Below are 17,470 nucleotides of genomic sequence, written 5' to 3'. Positions count from 1 at the left end.
CCATGAGTGAGGAAGAAAGAACGGGAGGCGTTGTTGTCGAACTCGCGACCATTGTCACACTGCAGAGCACGGACCGGACGACGAAACTGAGTGGATACCCAGGCGAAGAAATGTGTGAGGGTGGGGAATGTGTCAGACTTCAACCGAAGTGGGAAAGCCCAGAGAAAATGGGAAAAATCATCCAAAATCACCAAATAGTATTTATAATCAGAAAGACTGAGTACAGGGGAGGTCCAAAGATCACAGTGAACCAGGTCAAAAGCCTACTCAGCCCGAGAAGAGGAAGTAGTAAATGGGAGACGAGTATGTCGGCCTAACTGACAAGCATGACAGAGACCCTCAAAATGTCCCCTATTACATGAAGGAGCTAGACTACTGGTAATCTTGGTCATGACGTCGGGTCCAGGATGGCCGAGACGACGATGCCAAGTGGTGGAGGAGGTGGTGGAGACCAGGACAGTGTCAGAGACCTACCGGCGCCAGCACAAGGTGAAGAGGGCGCAGGAGGAAAGGAACCAAGGGATGGCGTTCAAATGGTGGGCCGTCGCATTCGTAGGCCTAATCTCCGTGTCAAGGGATAGAGTAATGGGCCTTAGGCCATAGCTATACAGGAATATAAAGCAAGCGTGTAATGGAAAGATAGACAGGAAATATACCAGAACAGGGTCAGTCTGCTCCTCTGCCTATCCGTGTTCTTTCCTTCCTGCCTGTCTTCTGCTTCTTCCTCGCCAAGGCGATAACAAGTGGTATCAGACTTGGTGTCCGATCTGGCGGCTCCGCTCCACTACACAAGGCGCGCGAAGATGGCAGGTGCACCCGATCCAAGCGTGGCGTCGGCCCTGGAAGCGCAGTCCAAATCCATGGAGGCGCAATCAAGGACGCTGGCGACTCAATCCCAACTTCTTCAACAACTCTGTGATCGATTGGAGTCACAAGATCACCGATGGTCCCAGGTGGAGGATGCGGTCAAGATGAACACCACCAATATCTCCAAGTTACAGGAGAAGCTGGGTGATGGAGAGATTGAAGCATTCCGAACGGATCTCACCCGTTCCTTGGGCGACCGCGTCGAAGCACAGATCGCTCAATTGGAGGCAGCAACCTTGGGGCGTGTCGACGGATTGGTGACCGAGACCTCCAATCGGGTGGCGGTGCTGGAGAATGCCACCTCGGCGTTCGAGTCTTGGCGGCCACGAGTCGAACATTCCGTGGACGGCATCAGGAACTCCGTGGACACCTTGCGCTCAGACCTTGCTCGGCTGACCCAATTCCTCGAGCGCAACAACAACACCACAGGAGATCATCGCGGCCAAGACAGCATCCTTGGACCATATGTACCAGCGGGAGAGCACACATCTGCTTCCCCGACTCGTACTGGAAGGCCCGACGGGCACGGCACTGCAACTACTAACCGGGAGTATGGTTTTGGGAAACCACACCCAATCCAACTCCCGATCAATGGTATATGTTCTTCTCAACCTCGACGTGGTCAATCTGAGTTCCATTCTGTACCTTGCGGTCGCAATTTTGACATGAATGGGGTTGAGGGGCCAGGGCATTTTTCAGCCAAGAATTTAGGCAACCTACCCAAAATTCACTTCCCATCCTTTGATGGAGACAATCCTCGGTTATGGCAAAAGCGCTGCGAGGATTATTTCATTATGTATGAGGTAGATCCTGCTGTTTGGATTCGAGTTTCATCTATGCAGTTCACTGGACCGGCTGCCCGTTGGTTGCAGTCAGTAGAGTCGAGAGTATCCACTATGTCCTGGGGAGAGTTTGGTAGGTTGATTTTAGAACGGTTCGGCAAGGACCAACACCAGCTGTTGCTCCGACAACTGTTTAGCATCCGACAAACACATTCTGTGGCTTCTTATGTAGATGAGTTCTCTCAACTAGTAGACAAATTAAATGCCTACCAAACCATGTCTGACCCCTTATATTACACGTTGAAATTTGTTGACGGTCTTCGTGACGAAGTCAAAGCTGTTGTTATGCTTCAACGCCCATCAGACCTCGATACTGCCATGGTTCTTGCACAATTGCAGGAGGAAGCTGGGGCTATGATGAAGAGAACCGGTTCCAAATGGGGTGATTCTACTACTGCATTCAAGCCTCGGCTAGGGGCTGCACCAGCTCAACCTGTTAAAGAACCCAAGCACATGACTGCTTTGTCCACAGGCGACAAATCCATTGGGGGTACTTTACCATCTACAGATGACCGTATTGCCTCATTATATGCCTATCGCAAAGCAAAAGGGCTCTGCTACAAGTGTGGATTGCAATATAACCGTGGTCATCGGTGTTCAGACACAGTACAGCTACAAGTAGTGGAGGAATTATGGCAAATGGTACAATGCACCAATACTGAAGCAATTCCAGAATGCGCCAAGGTGTCTGAAGACAATGTTGAGATTAATGTGTTGCAATTGTCACAAGCAGCTATGGATGGGTCTGAGGCCCGCCCCTCGCACTATGAAATTTGTGGGTCACATAGCAGGCATGGATATCTTGGCACTGCTTGATTCTGGGAGTTCTCATTCCTTTTTGAGTATGGCTGTGGCTTCTTCTATTCCTACAGTTTCTACAATGGACCAGCCAATGAAGGTTCAGGTGGCAAATGGGTCTTACATGAGCTGTGCAAAACATATTGTGGATGCTTCTTGGTCCATTAGTGGGGTTACATTTTCATCCACATTAAGAGTATTACCCTTGTCCACATATGATCTTATTGTGGGGATGGACTGGTTGGAGAGTCACAGTCCCATGCTCATACACTGGTCACAAAAATGGCTCAGTATTCCTCTTCAGGACACCACAGTAACCTTGCATGGGGTTAAGTCCTCAGTGTTACAGACAGCAGTGATACAGGTCTGTAGCTTACAAGGATTATCTGACAAAGAGCAGACTATGGTTGCTGATCTTCCTACTGATATCCAAGAACTTTTATCTCAATTTTCTTCAGTTTTTGACATACCCCATACCATGCCACCAGTGAGAGAATGTTACCATCAGATTCCACTCATTCAAGGAGCCCGACCAGTGCAAATGCGACCCTATAGATATGCTCCTGCATTGAAAACTGAGATAGAGAAACAAGTGGAAGAAATGTTACAATCAGGCATTGTCCAACCTAGCCAAAGTGAATTTTCCTCATCAGTTATCTTGGTGAAAAAGAAAGATCATACATATCGCTTTTGTGTTGACTACAGACATTTAAATGCTTTGACTCTCAAAACCAAATATCCAGTCCCTGTTATTGATGAATTCCTTGATGAGTTACATGGGGCTGCGTGGTTCTCTACCCTTGATTTAAGGGCAGGTTTTCACCAAATTCGCATGAGTCCAAAAGATCAACACAAGACTGCATTTCAAACTCATCACGGCCATTTTGAGTTTAGGGTGATGCCTTTTGGTCTTTCAGGAGCACCAGCAACTTTTCAGAGTGCAATGAACTCAACTCTTGCTCCTCTTCTCAGGAAATGTGTGCTGGTCTTTTTTGACGATATACTGATCTACAGCAAAACCTGGACAGACCACATTAATCACTTACAGCAAGTTCTCCAAATTCTTCAGAAGGATCAATGGTTTATCAAGATGTCTAAATGTGCCTTTGCCCAACAGAAAATAGGCTATTTGGGACATGTCATTAGTCAGCAAGGGGTGGCTACTGACCCATCAAAAATAGAGGCAGTGTCTTCCTGGCCTACACCTTCAAACTGTAAAGACCTCAGAGGATTTCTTGGACTTGCGGGTTACTATAGGAAGTTTGTCAAAAATTTTGGGGTGATTGCTCGACCTCTCAATGATCTATTGAAAAAAGGGGTATTGTTCATATGGACACAAGTGCATGAAGAAGCTTTTCTCACCCTCAAACAGGGCCTCACTACAGCTCCTGTACTCATGCTTCCAGATTTTTCCAAACCATTTGCCATAGAAACAGATGCTTCTAGCAAAGGGATTGGGGCTGTTCTTCTACAAAACAGTCATCCTTTAACATATGTGAGCAAGGCTCTTGGGGTTAAAAATCAAGGATTATCAACATATGAGAAGGAATATCTAGCCATCCTGTTAGCTGTGGATAAATGGCGTCAGTACCTCCAACATTCGGAATTTTTGATATATTCAGATCACAGAAGTCTGTCCCATCTCACTGAACAGAGGCTGAGTACACCTTGGCAGCAAAGAGTGTTCTCTAAACTTCTGGGCTTGCAATATAGAGTGGTATACAAAAAGGGGGCTGACAATGGGGCAGCTGATGCCCTATCTAGAAGACCACATCCTGATTCCTCACTATTTCATGTTACTTCAATAGTACCTCAGTGGATGGATCAGGTATTGGATAGCTATGCAGATGACACCTTCTCACAACAACTCATTACTAGTTTGGCTACTACCACAGATAACACAAGACCTTATACCTTACAATCAGGCATTCTCAGGTATAAAGGCCGTGTTTGGGTGGGGACTTGTGAAGCTCTTCAGATTCAGATTATATCCGCCTTGCACGACAGTCCAGTTGGGGGTCATTCAGGATTTCCTGTTACATATCGAAGAATCAAGCAATTGTTTGCATGGAAGAACATGAAATCTATGATCAAGTCATATGTGGCAGCTTGTACAATTTGCCAACAGTCTAAACCCGATAGACACAAGTACCCCGGGTTACTTCAACCCCTACCCATACCAGAGGCTGCTTGGCAAATCATAAGTATGGATTTCATTGAAGGGCTTCCCAGATCTGCTCACGCTGACACCATCCTGGTGGTTGTGGACTTATTTTCTAAATATGCCCACTTCTTGCCATTGCTGCATCCCTACACAGCCTTGAAAGTGGCTCAACTCTTTATGGATTCGGTATACAAGTTGCATGGCTTGCCTCAGTCGATAGTATCAGATCGAGATAAAGTCTTCACTAGCAAGCTTTGGCAGGAACTATTCAAGCTGACTAGAACAACACTTCGCATGAGCACTTCCTACCATCCTCAAACGGATGGCCAAACCGAGCGTGTCAATCAATGCTTGGAAACCTTTCTACGCAGTTTTGTGCACGCTTGTCCTACAAAATGGTCTCATTGGTTGTCTCTGGCCGAATATTGGTATAATACCAGTTTTCATTCATCATTGGGGCGGTCCCCATTTGAAGTACTATATGGTCGAGCCCCAAGGCATTTGGGATTAACGTTGACTGATGCAGTTCCTTCATTAGACCTTCAGGCTTGGCTTGACCAGCGGGAACTCATGGTTAAACTGGTTCAACACCACCTTCACCGAGCACAACAGAGGATGAAATTCCAAGCAGATAAGAAGAGGACAGACCGAGAGTTCCAAGTTGGAGACATGGTTTACCTTAAGCTACAACCATATGTCCAATCTTCAGTGGCCACTAGAGCAAATCACAAACTCAGCTTCAAATACTTTGGGCCCTTTGCAATTATTCAACGCATTGGCAAGGTTGCCTACAAATTGCAGCTGCCTTCTTCATCCACTGTTCATCCAGTTTTTCATGTGTCCCAACTCAAGCACTCAGTGGGCTCCCAAAATGTTAGTTCAGTGTTGCCTAACATGTCCATTCCTCTTCAGATACCAGAACAGGTGCTTGATCGGCGTGTTATTGTTCGAGGAGGCAAGTCCATACAACAGGTCCTCGTTCACTGGTCATCTACAGATGAAGCACTATCGTCCTGGGAAGATGAAGCAGCTCTTCGACATCGATTTCCAGCAGCGCCAGCTTGGGGACAAGCGGCTTCTCAAGGGGAGGAGAATGTCAGAGACCTACCGGCGCCAGCACAAGGTGAAGAGGGCGCAGGAGGAAAGGAACCAAGGGATGGCGTTCAAATGGTGGGCTGTCGCATTCGTAGGCCTAATCTCCGTGTCAAGGGAGCAGAATGGATAGAGTAATGGGCCTTAGGCCATAGCTATACAGGAATATAAAGCAAGCGTGTAATGGAAAGATAGACAGGAAATATACCAGAACAGAGTCAGTCTGCTTCTTTGCCTATCCGTGTTCTTTCCTTCCTGCCTGTCTTCTGCTTCTTCCTCGCCAAGGCGATAACAGACAGGAGGTGGAGACACGCCGGCGGTGGAGGGCTGGAGCGTGTAGAGCGGCCCCGAGCTGTCACAGCGGGCGAGAAGGGTCCTGGTGGCCAGATCCTTCACAGAAAAACCAGAGGGGTCAAACTCAATGGAACAGGAGTTGTCAGTGGTGAATCGACGGACAGAAAGAAGATTGTGAGTGATGTGGTACGAGGCACCTACTGAGGTGACTGGCAGAGTGGAACCGTTTCCAACGACGATCGAGGATGGGTGAGAGGGGGTGAGAGCGAGAGAGCGTGCCTGTCGTGGGAGTGGTGTGGTACGAGGCATCGGAGTCGATCACCCAGTCGGAGGGGGGAGGGGTCATCACCATGGTGCTGAAGGCAACAGCGAGGGAGGCGTTGTCCCAACCGCCAGTCGGCGGGGACCAAGTCGTCGAGGTGTGGGTCCCCGAGGGCAGGAGCGCGGGCGGAGACTGGGGCACGACGGGCACACCGTAAGGAGGCGTCGGGGGCATGTCGTAGTGAGGTGCAGTCAGGAGGGTCGGCGCCAAGGGACGGGAGGCACTCGGTGCCTGGCCCGGCCACATGGCGATGGTCCCGGTCCAGGGGTTGTAGAAGGACGGCCACGCGTGGCCGCCACCCCGGCCGGAGGGACCACCACGAGAGGATCCGCCACCCCCACGGCCGCCCTTGCGGGAGCGACGACCTCCGTCTGTCGCGGAAGTCGGACGAGGGGCCGCTGGGACGGCGGGTGGAGGGCGGGTAGGAGCCCCGGTCGACGGAGGACGGGTGGCCTGGCCCCCCGAGGGCGGCTGGCCGCTGGTAGGAGCGTTGTAGAGAGCCGAGGCAGGAGTGGGTGCCTCATTCGCCATGGTGAGCTCCTCGAGGAGAAGCTCGTTCCGCACGCCATGGAAGGTGGGGAAGGGCACGCTCCTCTTGATGAGAGCCTTCAGGTGGCCGTAGCGGGGGCTAAGGCCACGCAGGAGGTTCAGCACCAGGGTACGATCAGCGACTGGCTCGCCGAGATCGTGGAGAGAGTCAGCCAGGCCCTTCATCTGGTGGCAGTATTCTCCCACAGAGAGGTCCCCCTGAGAGAATAGGTGGAACTGGGCGTCGAGGTGGAGCGCCCGAGCATCCCGATTCCCGAGGAACTGGTCCTCGAGAGCGAGCCACGCCTGGCGCGCGGTGTCCGCCTGGTCGCGGATGATGTCCTGGAGCTCAACGGTGATGGTGTCGTGGAGCCACGAGAGGACAACGCTGTCCATGAGGCACCAGGAGCGAGGCGGCGGAGCGTCGTGGTCGACGAGGACGTGATCGTCGAGGACGAACCGCCACAGCGTGAGAAGGACCTGTCCTCGCCAACGGGGGTAGTGGGAAGACGTCGGATCCAACACCACGGACACGAGGGCCCGGATGTTGTGCAGTCCAGCGGCTTGAGCGTGGAGAGCAGCGATGAGGTCGGCGTCGAGGTCAGAGGCAAGGGGGTCCTCCGGGGGTTCCACAGGGGCGACCGGCGGGCGACCGAGGAGGCGCTGCGTGGTGGCCATCTGGGTGGTCAGAGCGGCACCCAGGGCACGCTCTCGCTCCAGGGCGAGGGAGGCGGCGCGCTCGCGCTCCCGCGAGGCCATCACATCAGCCTGGATCGTAGCGAGGGTGTCGACGAGCGGGGAGGCGATGTTGGGGAGCGCTGAGGGCGTGACGGCGTGGCTCCAGGTGGGTGAAGCGAGGGTGGGAAAGCCCGGCGGAGATCCGCGACGCAGGGTCAGCGGGGAAACGGCGGGGAGTGGCGCAAGGCCGGCGATGTAGAGGGCCCCTCCATGGGCGGGCTCGCTGCTGATCGCAGCAGGGGCGATGGGGCCGGTGGCGGCAGCGGTGGTGTCGTCCATGGCGGCGTGCGTGGAGGCACGACGAGGAAGGACGGCGGCGTCGAGGCGCGGCAGGTCCGGTGGGTCGACTGCTGGGAACGAGCGGCCGAGGCCTCGGGCGTCGAAGGGCGCGGGGACGAGTGGCTGCTGGCAGCTCCAGGCGCGGGCTAGCCTGGGCGCGGCCCTGGCAGTGCGCGCACCGGCGGGTCGGCTGCTGGGAACGAGCGGCCGGGGCCTCGGGCGTCGAAGGGCGCGGGGACGAGTGGCTGCTGGCAGCTCGGCGCGCGGGCGCGTAGGGGCGGGCGCGGCAGGACCCGGCGGCGGCTCCTGGGAACGCCAGGCGGCGGCGCCTGCTGCGGCGAGGCACAGGAGCGGGGGCGGGCGCGCCCGGCGGCGCACCAGGGAGGGGGGGCCGGGCGGCTGGCGGCCGGCGTTGGGAGGGAGAGGGGGCCGGCGGCGGCTGGGAGGGAAACTGGCCGGCTGTGGCCGGCGGCTGGAAAAAAAGAAAAACCCTAAACCTAGCTCTGTGATACCATGTTGGAATATGAGCCATGACCCTAAACAGGGTTGAGAGTAGTATTAATAGACTCTATAAATGGGCCAGGCCCATTACAGTGAGGGTGAGACGGTAATTACAAGGGGAACACCCCAAACCCTAGACGGGTAGTCTAACAAAGCATCCCAGTAAAAACATGCTGAACCTGAATACATTGACCAGTCGTGTTTAACAAATCAGCTATACATCCCAGAAGTTGATTGGCTATTTTATCTACAATATATTGGGCCTGATTCTTGGATATCTTACGATGGGACAAGGAAAGACCAAGATAGACACATGGAAAGGTGACACCGCATGGCAGCAGGCTTTGCACCACCGCCAGAGCATCATCATCACATCATATTGGAAAAACATTAGATTTTTGCACATTGTTCCGCAGTCCCCAAGCTTCACCAAAAAGCTGAAGGATGCTCAAAGTCAAAGAAATATCCTCCACCGCCGGACTGATGAACAGAACTACATCGTTGGCATAAAGAGAGACCCGATGATGCAGAGGCCGATTAGCCATGGACTTTAACAGCCCCTCCATCTCAACTATAGCAAAAGGCTTACCAAGTATGCCCATAACAAGAATAAAAAGCATCGGTGATAAAGGGTCACCTTGCCTTAAACCTCGACGATGATGAATGAGCCCTTCTGGCTGTCCATTGAACAGCACTTGAGTTGAAGATGAGTGCCAAAGACCACAAATTATGTCTCTCCAAATCTGACCAAAACCAAGGCTTTGAAAAACTTCCAGAAGGAAAGGCCATGAGACTGAGTGAAAGGCCTTAGAAATATCCAGTTTAAGGAGGAGCCGAGGCTGCTTTTGCTGATACAAGAATCTTGCTATTTGTTGAACAAGCATGAAATCATCCTGTATAAAACAATCCTTGATGAAAGCACTTTGGTTAGACGAGACCATCTCATTAAGTCTCCCCGCCAGCCGATTGGCCAGCAGCTTAGTGATCAATTTAGCAAAACTGTGAACCAAGCTTATGGGCCCGAAATCCGAACTTTCTTCGCCCCCTCCTTATTCCAATTTGGGCACAATGTATATCCTGGTCTCTTGGATTTATATTTTCTGGCATTGAAACTTTTTCTTATGTTTACTGTTCTAGCTTCTTTTACTTGTACCATTTCCCATTTCGTTCTTTGTTCACCTGCCTAATATGTAATATCTGCTTTTGTCCTATGTCCTTACTATTTTGCAGATACGTCATATGTAATGCATGCAGCAATGATTTGTTCTTTCGACAAAAAGGAACACGGTTTTCTAAGCACTTAAGTTCTGGGCAACACTCTTTTCTTCACTGGTCTGATACAGCCAGGTGATTTGCATCATTACTACCCTGTATACCTTGACATCCTTTGTTTGAATATATGAAATGTTTAATAACGCAAAAAAGAAAGGGATTTTACAGTTTAGGCATGCATACTGCAGAAACCCGGATTGAAATCTTAGACAGTCCTACTTTCTTTAATGACGTGTTCATGCCACAATCACTTGTTTACTATATACTGAAGTGACTTGTATTTGAAAATATGAAAATGAAATAAATCTTATTCTAGACTCGTATTTAAAATATGAAAGGGAACTAAATATCATTCTTACCAGGGTGCTATGCTCATTTTTGTTCTTTGTGCATCCTCCAATCCTTTACTGATTGTGCTGAACAACCTTGTTTTTAGAGATCTGCTGGTATCCATTCGGATTGATGGCCCAGGATGGCAATGGTCAGGAAGTTTTTTCCCTGATCACCTGGGAGATGCTCAATTGAAAATGCGGAATAGTGCCTCAGGTTTATCATATATGGTTCGAGTTGAAGTGCAAAATGCCGATCTAGACTTAAACAGCAATAGATTTTCTGGAAAAAATAATATCAATACTGGTACAGTACTGATTCTGCTTTCTGATGATAAGACTGGTTTTGTACCTTACAGGATCGACAATTTTTCAATGGAGGTAACTAGTGCTGCCTGGCTTTGCTTGAAAAATTAATGATTATCATTCTTATGATTACTCTTTCAATAAATTCAGAAACTGCGGATATATCAACAGAGATGTGAATCTATTGAAACAATTGTTTATCCCTACACATCCTGTCAATATGCTTGGGATGAGCCTTGCTATCCTCATCGCCTTACTGTTGAGGTATATTAGCTCTTTATGAATTTTAACTTATCTTAAACAATTACGCAACATTATTTTCCCCCATACTGTGTACAGATTCCTGGAGAACGGAGTTTGGGTACATTCAATCTGGACATTCTCAATGATGATGTTCATGTGTCACTACCATCCACATCCGAGGTAAATAATTGCCTTCAAATTTGACTATCATTTAATGTAGTGAGATTTCATGGTTTGTGTCCTTGCTAGTCCAGGCAAGTAAAAGGGCAAGTAAAAGTTCTACTCTTTGTTTTTTTTTGTTCCCTTTTTTTGTTTGGTTTGAGAAAAATAGACACTGTAAATGTGCAGGTATATAAATGTCTATAGTACATTATCAAGATGTTTGCGGTTATTTGCCCAGTGTGATTAGAGTTTAGAAATCTTTCTATGACATCAAAGAAAGGCAGAAAGCTTGATTGGTGCTTGTCTTTACATATCACTATCTTTAACTGATTTTCATTATCAGCGATTGTTTATGTTTTGCATTGTTTTAGTTCCTGTTATGTATGCCATATGTATCTTTTACAGAAAGCTGCAAGACAATTCTGCATCTCAATACATGCGGAAGGAGCAATTAAGGTCGGTATTTGATTCATTTCTTTTGTCTGATTCATTTCTTTTGTCGATATTTGATTTACAACCATAATATGTAGGTGCTAAGTGTTCTTGATTCAAATTGCCACAATAAGGAAACAAATGAAAAGGATTTTCTGGGATCAAAGGAACCTAAAGTTGTTGATCACAAACTGGAGCTTGATATGAATTTTGCTGAGGTTATCAAATTACACTTACCATTCATCGGGATATCTTTAATAAGTTCTTGTCCACAGGTGAAATGACTATGTTTTACTATACTTATGTTTCTCATCACTTAAGCGAAGTTTGTTTAGTATAAATATGTTTCTTTGACAGGAATTGTTGTTTGCTTCTGCCAAGGAGATGACTGTTGTTGCCATGCAGAGTTTAGATCAGCAGAGATTTACGGTTCAGATACAATCTATGCAAATCGATAATCAGTTCCCTGATAGCCCACACCCGGTCATGTTGTCATTTGAGGGCAGTCATAAGGGAAAATCCATGAACTTTTTTAAGAGTAAAGATACTAAGCTGAAATCAGCAAATGACATTCTTTCCAGTACCAGTGAACCTGTGCTGCAGTTTGCTGCAGCTAAATGGAGAACCAAAGATGTATCATTTGTTTCCTATCAATATATAAACATAAGGTACTCCTTACTCTTTGTTGATAATTCGTCATATGTGAACTCGTCATGACATTTTTTGTTTGTTGGTTGGCAGTCTAGCACCTCTTCGCCTTGAACTTGAAGAACGACTTGTCTTGAGCATGATTGAATTTTTTAGATCTGTTTCCTCTCGAATAAATATTGGACACTTGGAGAAAAGTATTGAGCTAAGTATAGGTGGTGCTACGGACATGTTAAGAGAATATGAAAAAATCTCAAAGAATATATCAGACAAGCTCCTGGTGCAAGACAGTGAATTGTTGCCTTCTGTTGTCCCAGTTGGGGCTCCATGGCAACAGATACACCTTTTAGCCAGAAAACAGAAAAAGGTGTACATTGAATTGTTTCAGTTGACTCCTGTCAAGTTGACTTTCAGGTTATTCTCTAATTTTGTGGTTATTACTGCAGGAAATGTATATATATTGTTAACTTACCAATGGCAACTATGTTTTACATTGTAGTTTTACGAGCACACCTTGGCTCAATAGGAATGAAGGTGGTTCAGACCCCAGCGTAGGTTTCAACAACGCTACTGCAATCCAGGTGGAGACACATATCCCTTAATAAATAGTTTTCTTTATTTTTATGAATATTTTCTATTTTTAGTGTTATTTAATCTGTCCTCATAATTGCTTGTACACCATAGAAGTTATATTTTCATGCTTTTGTGACTTCACTCTGTATTGCAACTTCTCTACGAGAAGTAAGAATGGCACGATAATGATTGCATTTCCCAAAAGGAAAATTTCAATGTTGGCACCCCCACCCCTCGCTCAACCACTGCCGCCACCCACCCAACACCAACACACATGGAACGGCCTGACCAGGATCTACTCAAGTAGCTAAGGTTCTTAGCTTGGCCAAGTGCATGATGACTGTTTCCAATGTTATAGTCTGCAATTATAAGGTTGCTTAACAACATATTTTTCTAGTATAAGTATAGATAATTTCCAATTGTTCTTTTTTGTGTTTTTCCCATACACCTGCTTTAGACGATGCAGTTCTCTTGCATGTTTGAGAAAAAATGTTTTTACATATTTGTTTGATCTGTTGTAGTTGTAGTATGTATGATCTGCATATTTATTTTAGATTTTTTGTATCTTTTGCCACTGAATGTTTCCATTTTGGTTGCAGAGAGGTCTTATGGCCCTCTTGGACGTTGAAGGAGTACCAGTTTACCTTGGAGAAATTATAGTGGAAAATCTTATGGCCAGCTGGCAATCTGTTCAGGACATTCTTATGAGGCATTATAGTAGGCAAATCCTCCACGAACTTTATAAGGTAAATGGTAGCATCCCAAATGAACTTGTTAGAGTGTTCTTTCCCTGTTAGGCCTAGGCCTTATATACAGCCCATTGGGGTGCTACTATATGTATCCCACGTGTACTGGTTAATGGACTATTCTATTCTCCTCCAGATTGTGTGCTGCTGTTTCCACGCGCAAAAGGAAGCTGCATTCCTGTGCGTAGCAGATTTGGTGGTCTTGTGTTTGGTCAGGGTTTGGTGGTCTTGTGTTTGGCCTTTTGTGCCATTGTACTTTGGTCCATTTGGGACTGTTTCTCCTCTTAATTTAATGATGCGCAGCTCTCCTGCGTGTTCACGAAAAAAAAATCTCCTCCAATATGCTATCAGACGCCTCCCCCTGCCCCTAGCCGTCGGCTCTCTTCCCACCTCTCTTCTCGGTTGCCGCCAGCCATGGCCGGCCGCCTGCCGTCGCACCACCCTGGTGCGGCCTTTCTCCCTCTCCCCTCTTTTGCTCGGCCCGTCCCTGCCTAGACGGCCGCTGCTGGGCCTTGGGCGGCTGTCCCAGCCCCTGTCCTCGCTGCCGATGACATGGCAAGCCCTGACAAGGTTCTGTTGGCTGCTGCTTCCCCCTGCCCTATCGCCCACCTTTGATCCTTGGGATGCTGTCTTGGCCTCTGTCCTTGTCGTCGGTGGGTGCGTCTCCTCCATCCCCTGTGGTGTCATGGCCTCTACCCCATCACTCCCTAGCGCCACCAACATCGGGCCTACTCCCTCAGGCGTTGTTGTGTCGACCTTTGGTGTCGCAGCACTCCCTCCCTCTGGTGCCATTGCCACCATGGCCGTCATGACCGATCCAGCCAGCATGGCCGCGCGTGGGTCCTACTCCAGCTGGCCTTCCCTTCCTGGTGTCTTTGCTAGTCGTGCTCATAATGAGGTGGTTGTTGCTACTCCATCCTTATTGCTGCTCTTGTTGCGACCAAGTCCGTCGTCGCCGCCGCGTGGGAGCATGACCAGGTCGCGACCCTCGTCTGGGAGCAGGAGCGCACCTCCGCGGATGCCTTTGGCCGCCTTCTTGTGGAGGCCGAGCGTCAGCTGGAGGGGGTCGCTGCCAATTGCATGCCCTTCGACTCTAGCGATATTGAGGCCCTCGTCACTTACTAAGCCTCTGTCGTCGCGAACCTTCAAGCTCAGGAGACTGGCCTCCAACTACGCTCGTTGGTGCAACCTTATCCTCTTCACCTTGCAGTGCTAAGCCTTTGACGACCACGTTCTCACTGATGGCTTTCTGCATGTGCCTTCCTGGTGTCGTATGGACAGTGTGGTCGTCTTGGATCCTCGGTAATGTCACTGTCGAGCTACAGGACATCGTTTGTGAGTGTGGTGGCACCTTGCTAGGCCTGGGTTGCCATCGAGGAACAGTTCTTCAGCAACTGCGAGATTCGTGCTCTCTACCTCAACGTCGCCTTTCGAATATTCGTCCAGGGTGACCTCTCGGTCACTGTGTATTTGTCGCCAAATGAAGGGTTTGGCAAATGATCTCTGTTACCTCGACGAGCCAGTCTCCAACCGTACCCTCGTCCTCAACCTACTTCACAGCCTCGGCGGTGCTACGACCACCTACGGACTTGGATCGTGCGGTTCGTTCCGTTCCCCTCTTTCCAGAAGGTCCGGAACGACCTCATCCTTGAGGAGCTCCATAAGGGTTGATTTGGTGACAAGGGGATCACGGGAGGATTGGAGGGGATTGAGTGGGAAATAAACTAATTTACCCCTCAATCCCCTCCAATCCTCCCATGATCCCGGGTCACCAAATCAGCCCTAAGGGGGCCTCGCTTCCTCCCACCACTGCAACGACTCTCTATAGCCTCTTTCCTCGTGGGCTGCCTCAGCGCACCTTATGGGCTGCCTCAGCGCACCTTACTGGCTTACCCTCCACTCTTATCCTCCAGGGCCCCGTCGCCTCGTCCTCCTGCCCCTTCTGGCCCTCCTACCAGCTATGGTGGGGGCAACTGACTATTCTATTATCCTCCAGTAGAACTGGCCAGAATGGATTTTACAAACCTCACTTATATGTGTGCCCAACTGACCATGAAAGGGGTATGGTCACAAAGCTGTAGTTTTTCGAGTGTGATCCAAAATAGTGTTGGTTGGTGAAATGGGCTCAAAAGGTTATAGATTTACGACTATTGGCTCAACATTGTTAGGTTTGTGAAATTTTGTTCGACTGTGCAATGCAGGTTTTGGGTTCTGCTGGCGTTATAGGAAATCCTATGGGTTTTGCTAGGAATGTTGGGTTTGGTTTAAAGGACTTCATATCTGCTTCAAGAAAAGGGAAATTGCAGGTTTGTAAATGTGAAGTCTTAGCTGGAATGACCACTCTTTAACCTTCTAGTTTGAACTCAAGATCTATGGCTTACTCTTTTTACAGAGCCCAGTTGAACTATTAAACGGTATAGCACAAGGTTCAAAGACTCTTATTGGAAGTACGGTTTATGCAGTCAGCAGTGCCACTTCTCACTTCAGTAAAACTGCTTATAAGGTATTTATGCTGATGACCAGCTTGATTATTGAACAGTATGTTCCCTGAGATCACTGCTAAGGAGAAATTCCACTATTCAGGGCCTTGTTGCCTTTACATATGATGAGCAAGCTGCTTCGAAGATGGAAGAACGGGAAAGACAGCTAGGTTTGCATGGGGAAGGAGTACTGAATGGTTTTCTAGAGGTAAAAGTCATATCTATTGATTGTGCATTGCCATATGATTTCAACAATTTTATAGCATATGCCTATTTACACTTTAAAACTAAATAATATATGAGCTCAGCCTTGGGACAAACATGTGGGGATTTTTTTTTTCATTTATCACGATAAATCTTGCTGGGCATTTATCTAAGCATGCTGACATGCTGTATGTTCTGCGCTGTAATGATTCTCTCCAGGGTCTGACTGGGCTCCTTCAATCACCGATTAGGGGAGCTGAGAAACATGGTCTTCCCGGGGTCATCTCAGGTACAACCATTGTATTAAGCATTTATATTCAATTTGTTCCCATTTGACCAACAGCACGTCTGTTCCTACAGGTTTAGCAATGGGAACAGCTGGGCTTGTGGCACGGCCTATGGCTAGCATTCTTGAAGCCACAGGCAGAACTGCCCAGAGCATTAGAAACCGAAGCAACCCTCACGAATCCAACTACTTGCGAGTACGTTTCCCCAGGCCTGTTGCCAGAGATCGCCCTTTGTTTCCCTACTCCTGGGAAGAAGCCATCGGTGAATCGTTGCTTGCCCAAGCTGACAGTGGCAGACTAAAGGAGGAGACATTTGTCATGTGCAAGACACTCAAGGGGGCTGGGAAGTTCCTTGTGCTAACTGAGAAGCTGCTTCTGCTAGTCTCAAGCCCATACTTGGTGGATCTAGGATCGCCTCGGTTCATCGGTGTTCCTCCTGACCCGCAGTGGTCGATCGACACGGAGATGCACCTCAAGAGCGTTGTTCATCTGGACAGGTCTCAGGAGGTAGTGAACATTGTTGGGAGCAACGGACAGACCTCACCTAGGGACAAAAGAGGTGGCACGAGAAACAGGGTCATGAGCTCGGCCTTCGTCCCCCTGTTTCACCTCAGCATAGAGCTGCCAAATGAGGAGGATGCAGAAGGGACGGTGCAGGTCCTACAGGCACTCATCGAGAAGGGCAAGGCACGGAGGTGGGACAAGAACATCCTACACCGGAGCAACATCAGTTGAGGTTTTCACAACAGTAGTAGAGGTTGGTGTTTTGATTGAAGTGGAAGATAAACTAAATTCCACCCCGTGACTCAGGTGGATTAAATATACAAACAAGGCCTCAAGGCAGAGCAGTCACCAGCATACATAAGCTTAGTGTGAATAAGAAAACAAAGTGTTCCATAGGTGGTCACCGTTGGACACGTGCTTCGGTTTTGTTTTAAGCTTAGTGTGAATAAGAAAACAAAGTGTTCCATAGGTGATCACCGTTGGACACGTGCTTCGGTTTTTTTTTTTTTTTTGCGGTCTAGGTGTAGCTTCTAGAAGTTTTGTCGACGGCTCTTGTAAATGAAGTGTGAGAGGGCTTATGTTATGTGTAGCAACACCACTGTTTTATGCCACGGCTATGTTTACAAACTTCGCCGTTCATGGGCCATGGATATTTCTGATTTCACCATAATGAACTTAGCGGAGGTAGGGGGTACGCTGACAAACGTATTGTCGAGTAGTCGAACTGTCATTAAAGGTTGTGGATCCAGGATTTAAATCTAGGATAGTCAAGAATAAAAAATATGTAATACCATGTATATTTAGTACTGAAAGGGAATTAGGCTTACACCTAGTTCCTAAATAATTTTGGTGGTTGAAT

General features: G+C 48.4%; 1 protein-coding gene across 3 annotated transcripts in view; it reads left to right on the top strand.

The window, feature by feature from the left end:
• LOC100384121 (uncharacterized) overlaps positions 1–17,263 on the top strand; it is an 86,413-nt gene extending 69,150 nt beyond the window's left edge. For all 3 annotated transcript variants that reach the window (XM_008649944.4, XM_008649943.4, XM_008649945.4), the window contains 15 exons: positions 9,656–9,772; positions 10,134–10,407; positions 10,483–10,596; positions 10,672–10,755; positions 11,143–11,193; positions 11,268–11,444; positions 11,527–11,837; positions 11,911–12,231; positions 12,317–12,398; positions 12,990–13,136; positions 15,338–15,442; positions 15,529–15,639; positions 15,720–15,824; positions 16,040–16,109; positions 16,181–17,263. In XM_008649944.4, the coding sequence (XP_008648166.1) occupies positions 9,656–9,772; positions 10,134–10,407; positions 10,483–10,596; positions 10,672–10,755; positions 11,143–11,193; positions 11,268–11,444; positions 11,527–11,837; positions 11,911–12,231; positions 12,317–12,398; positions 12,990–13,136; positions 15,338–15,442; positions 15,529–15,639; positions 15,720–15,824; positions 16,040–16,109; positions 16,181–16,842 (2,731 nt within the window). In that variant the 3' untranslated portion in view covers positions 16,843–17,263. The remainder of the gene's footprint in view (positions 1–9,655; positions 9,773–10,133; positions 10,408–10,482; positions 10,597–10,671; positions 10,756–11,142; positions 11,194–11,267; positions 11,445–11,526; positions 11,838–11,910; positions 12,232–12,316; positions 12,399–12,989; positions 13,137–15,337; positions 15,443–15,528; positions 15,640–15,719; positions 15,825–16,039; positions 16,110–16,180) is intronic.
• The last annotated feature ends 207 nt before the right edge of the window (positions 17,264–17,470 follow it).

This window comes from Zea mays, chromosome 6, assembly GCF_902167145.1.
Source record: "Zea mays cultivar B73 chromosome 6, Zm-B73-REFERENCE-NAM-5.0, whole genome shotgun sequence".
Classification (NCBI taxonomy): domain Eukaryota; kingdom Viridiplantae; phylum Streptophyta; class Magnoliopsida; order Poales; family Poaceae; genus Zea; species Zea mays.
This window is presented reverse-complemented; position numbering and strand designations above follow the sequence as displayed.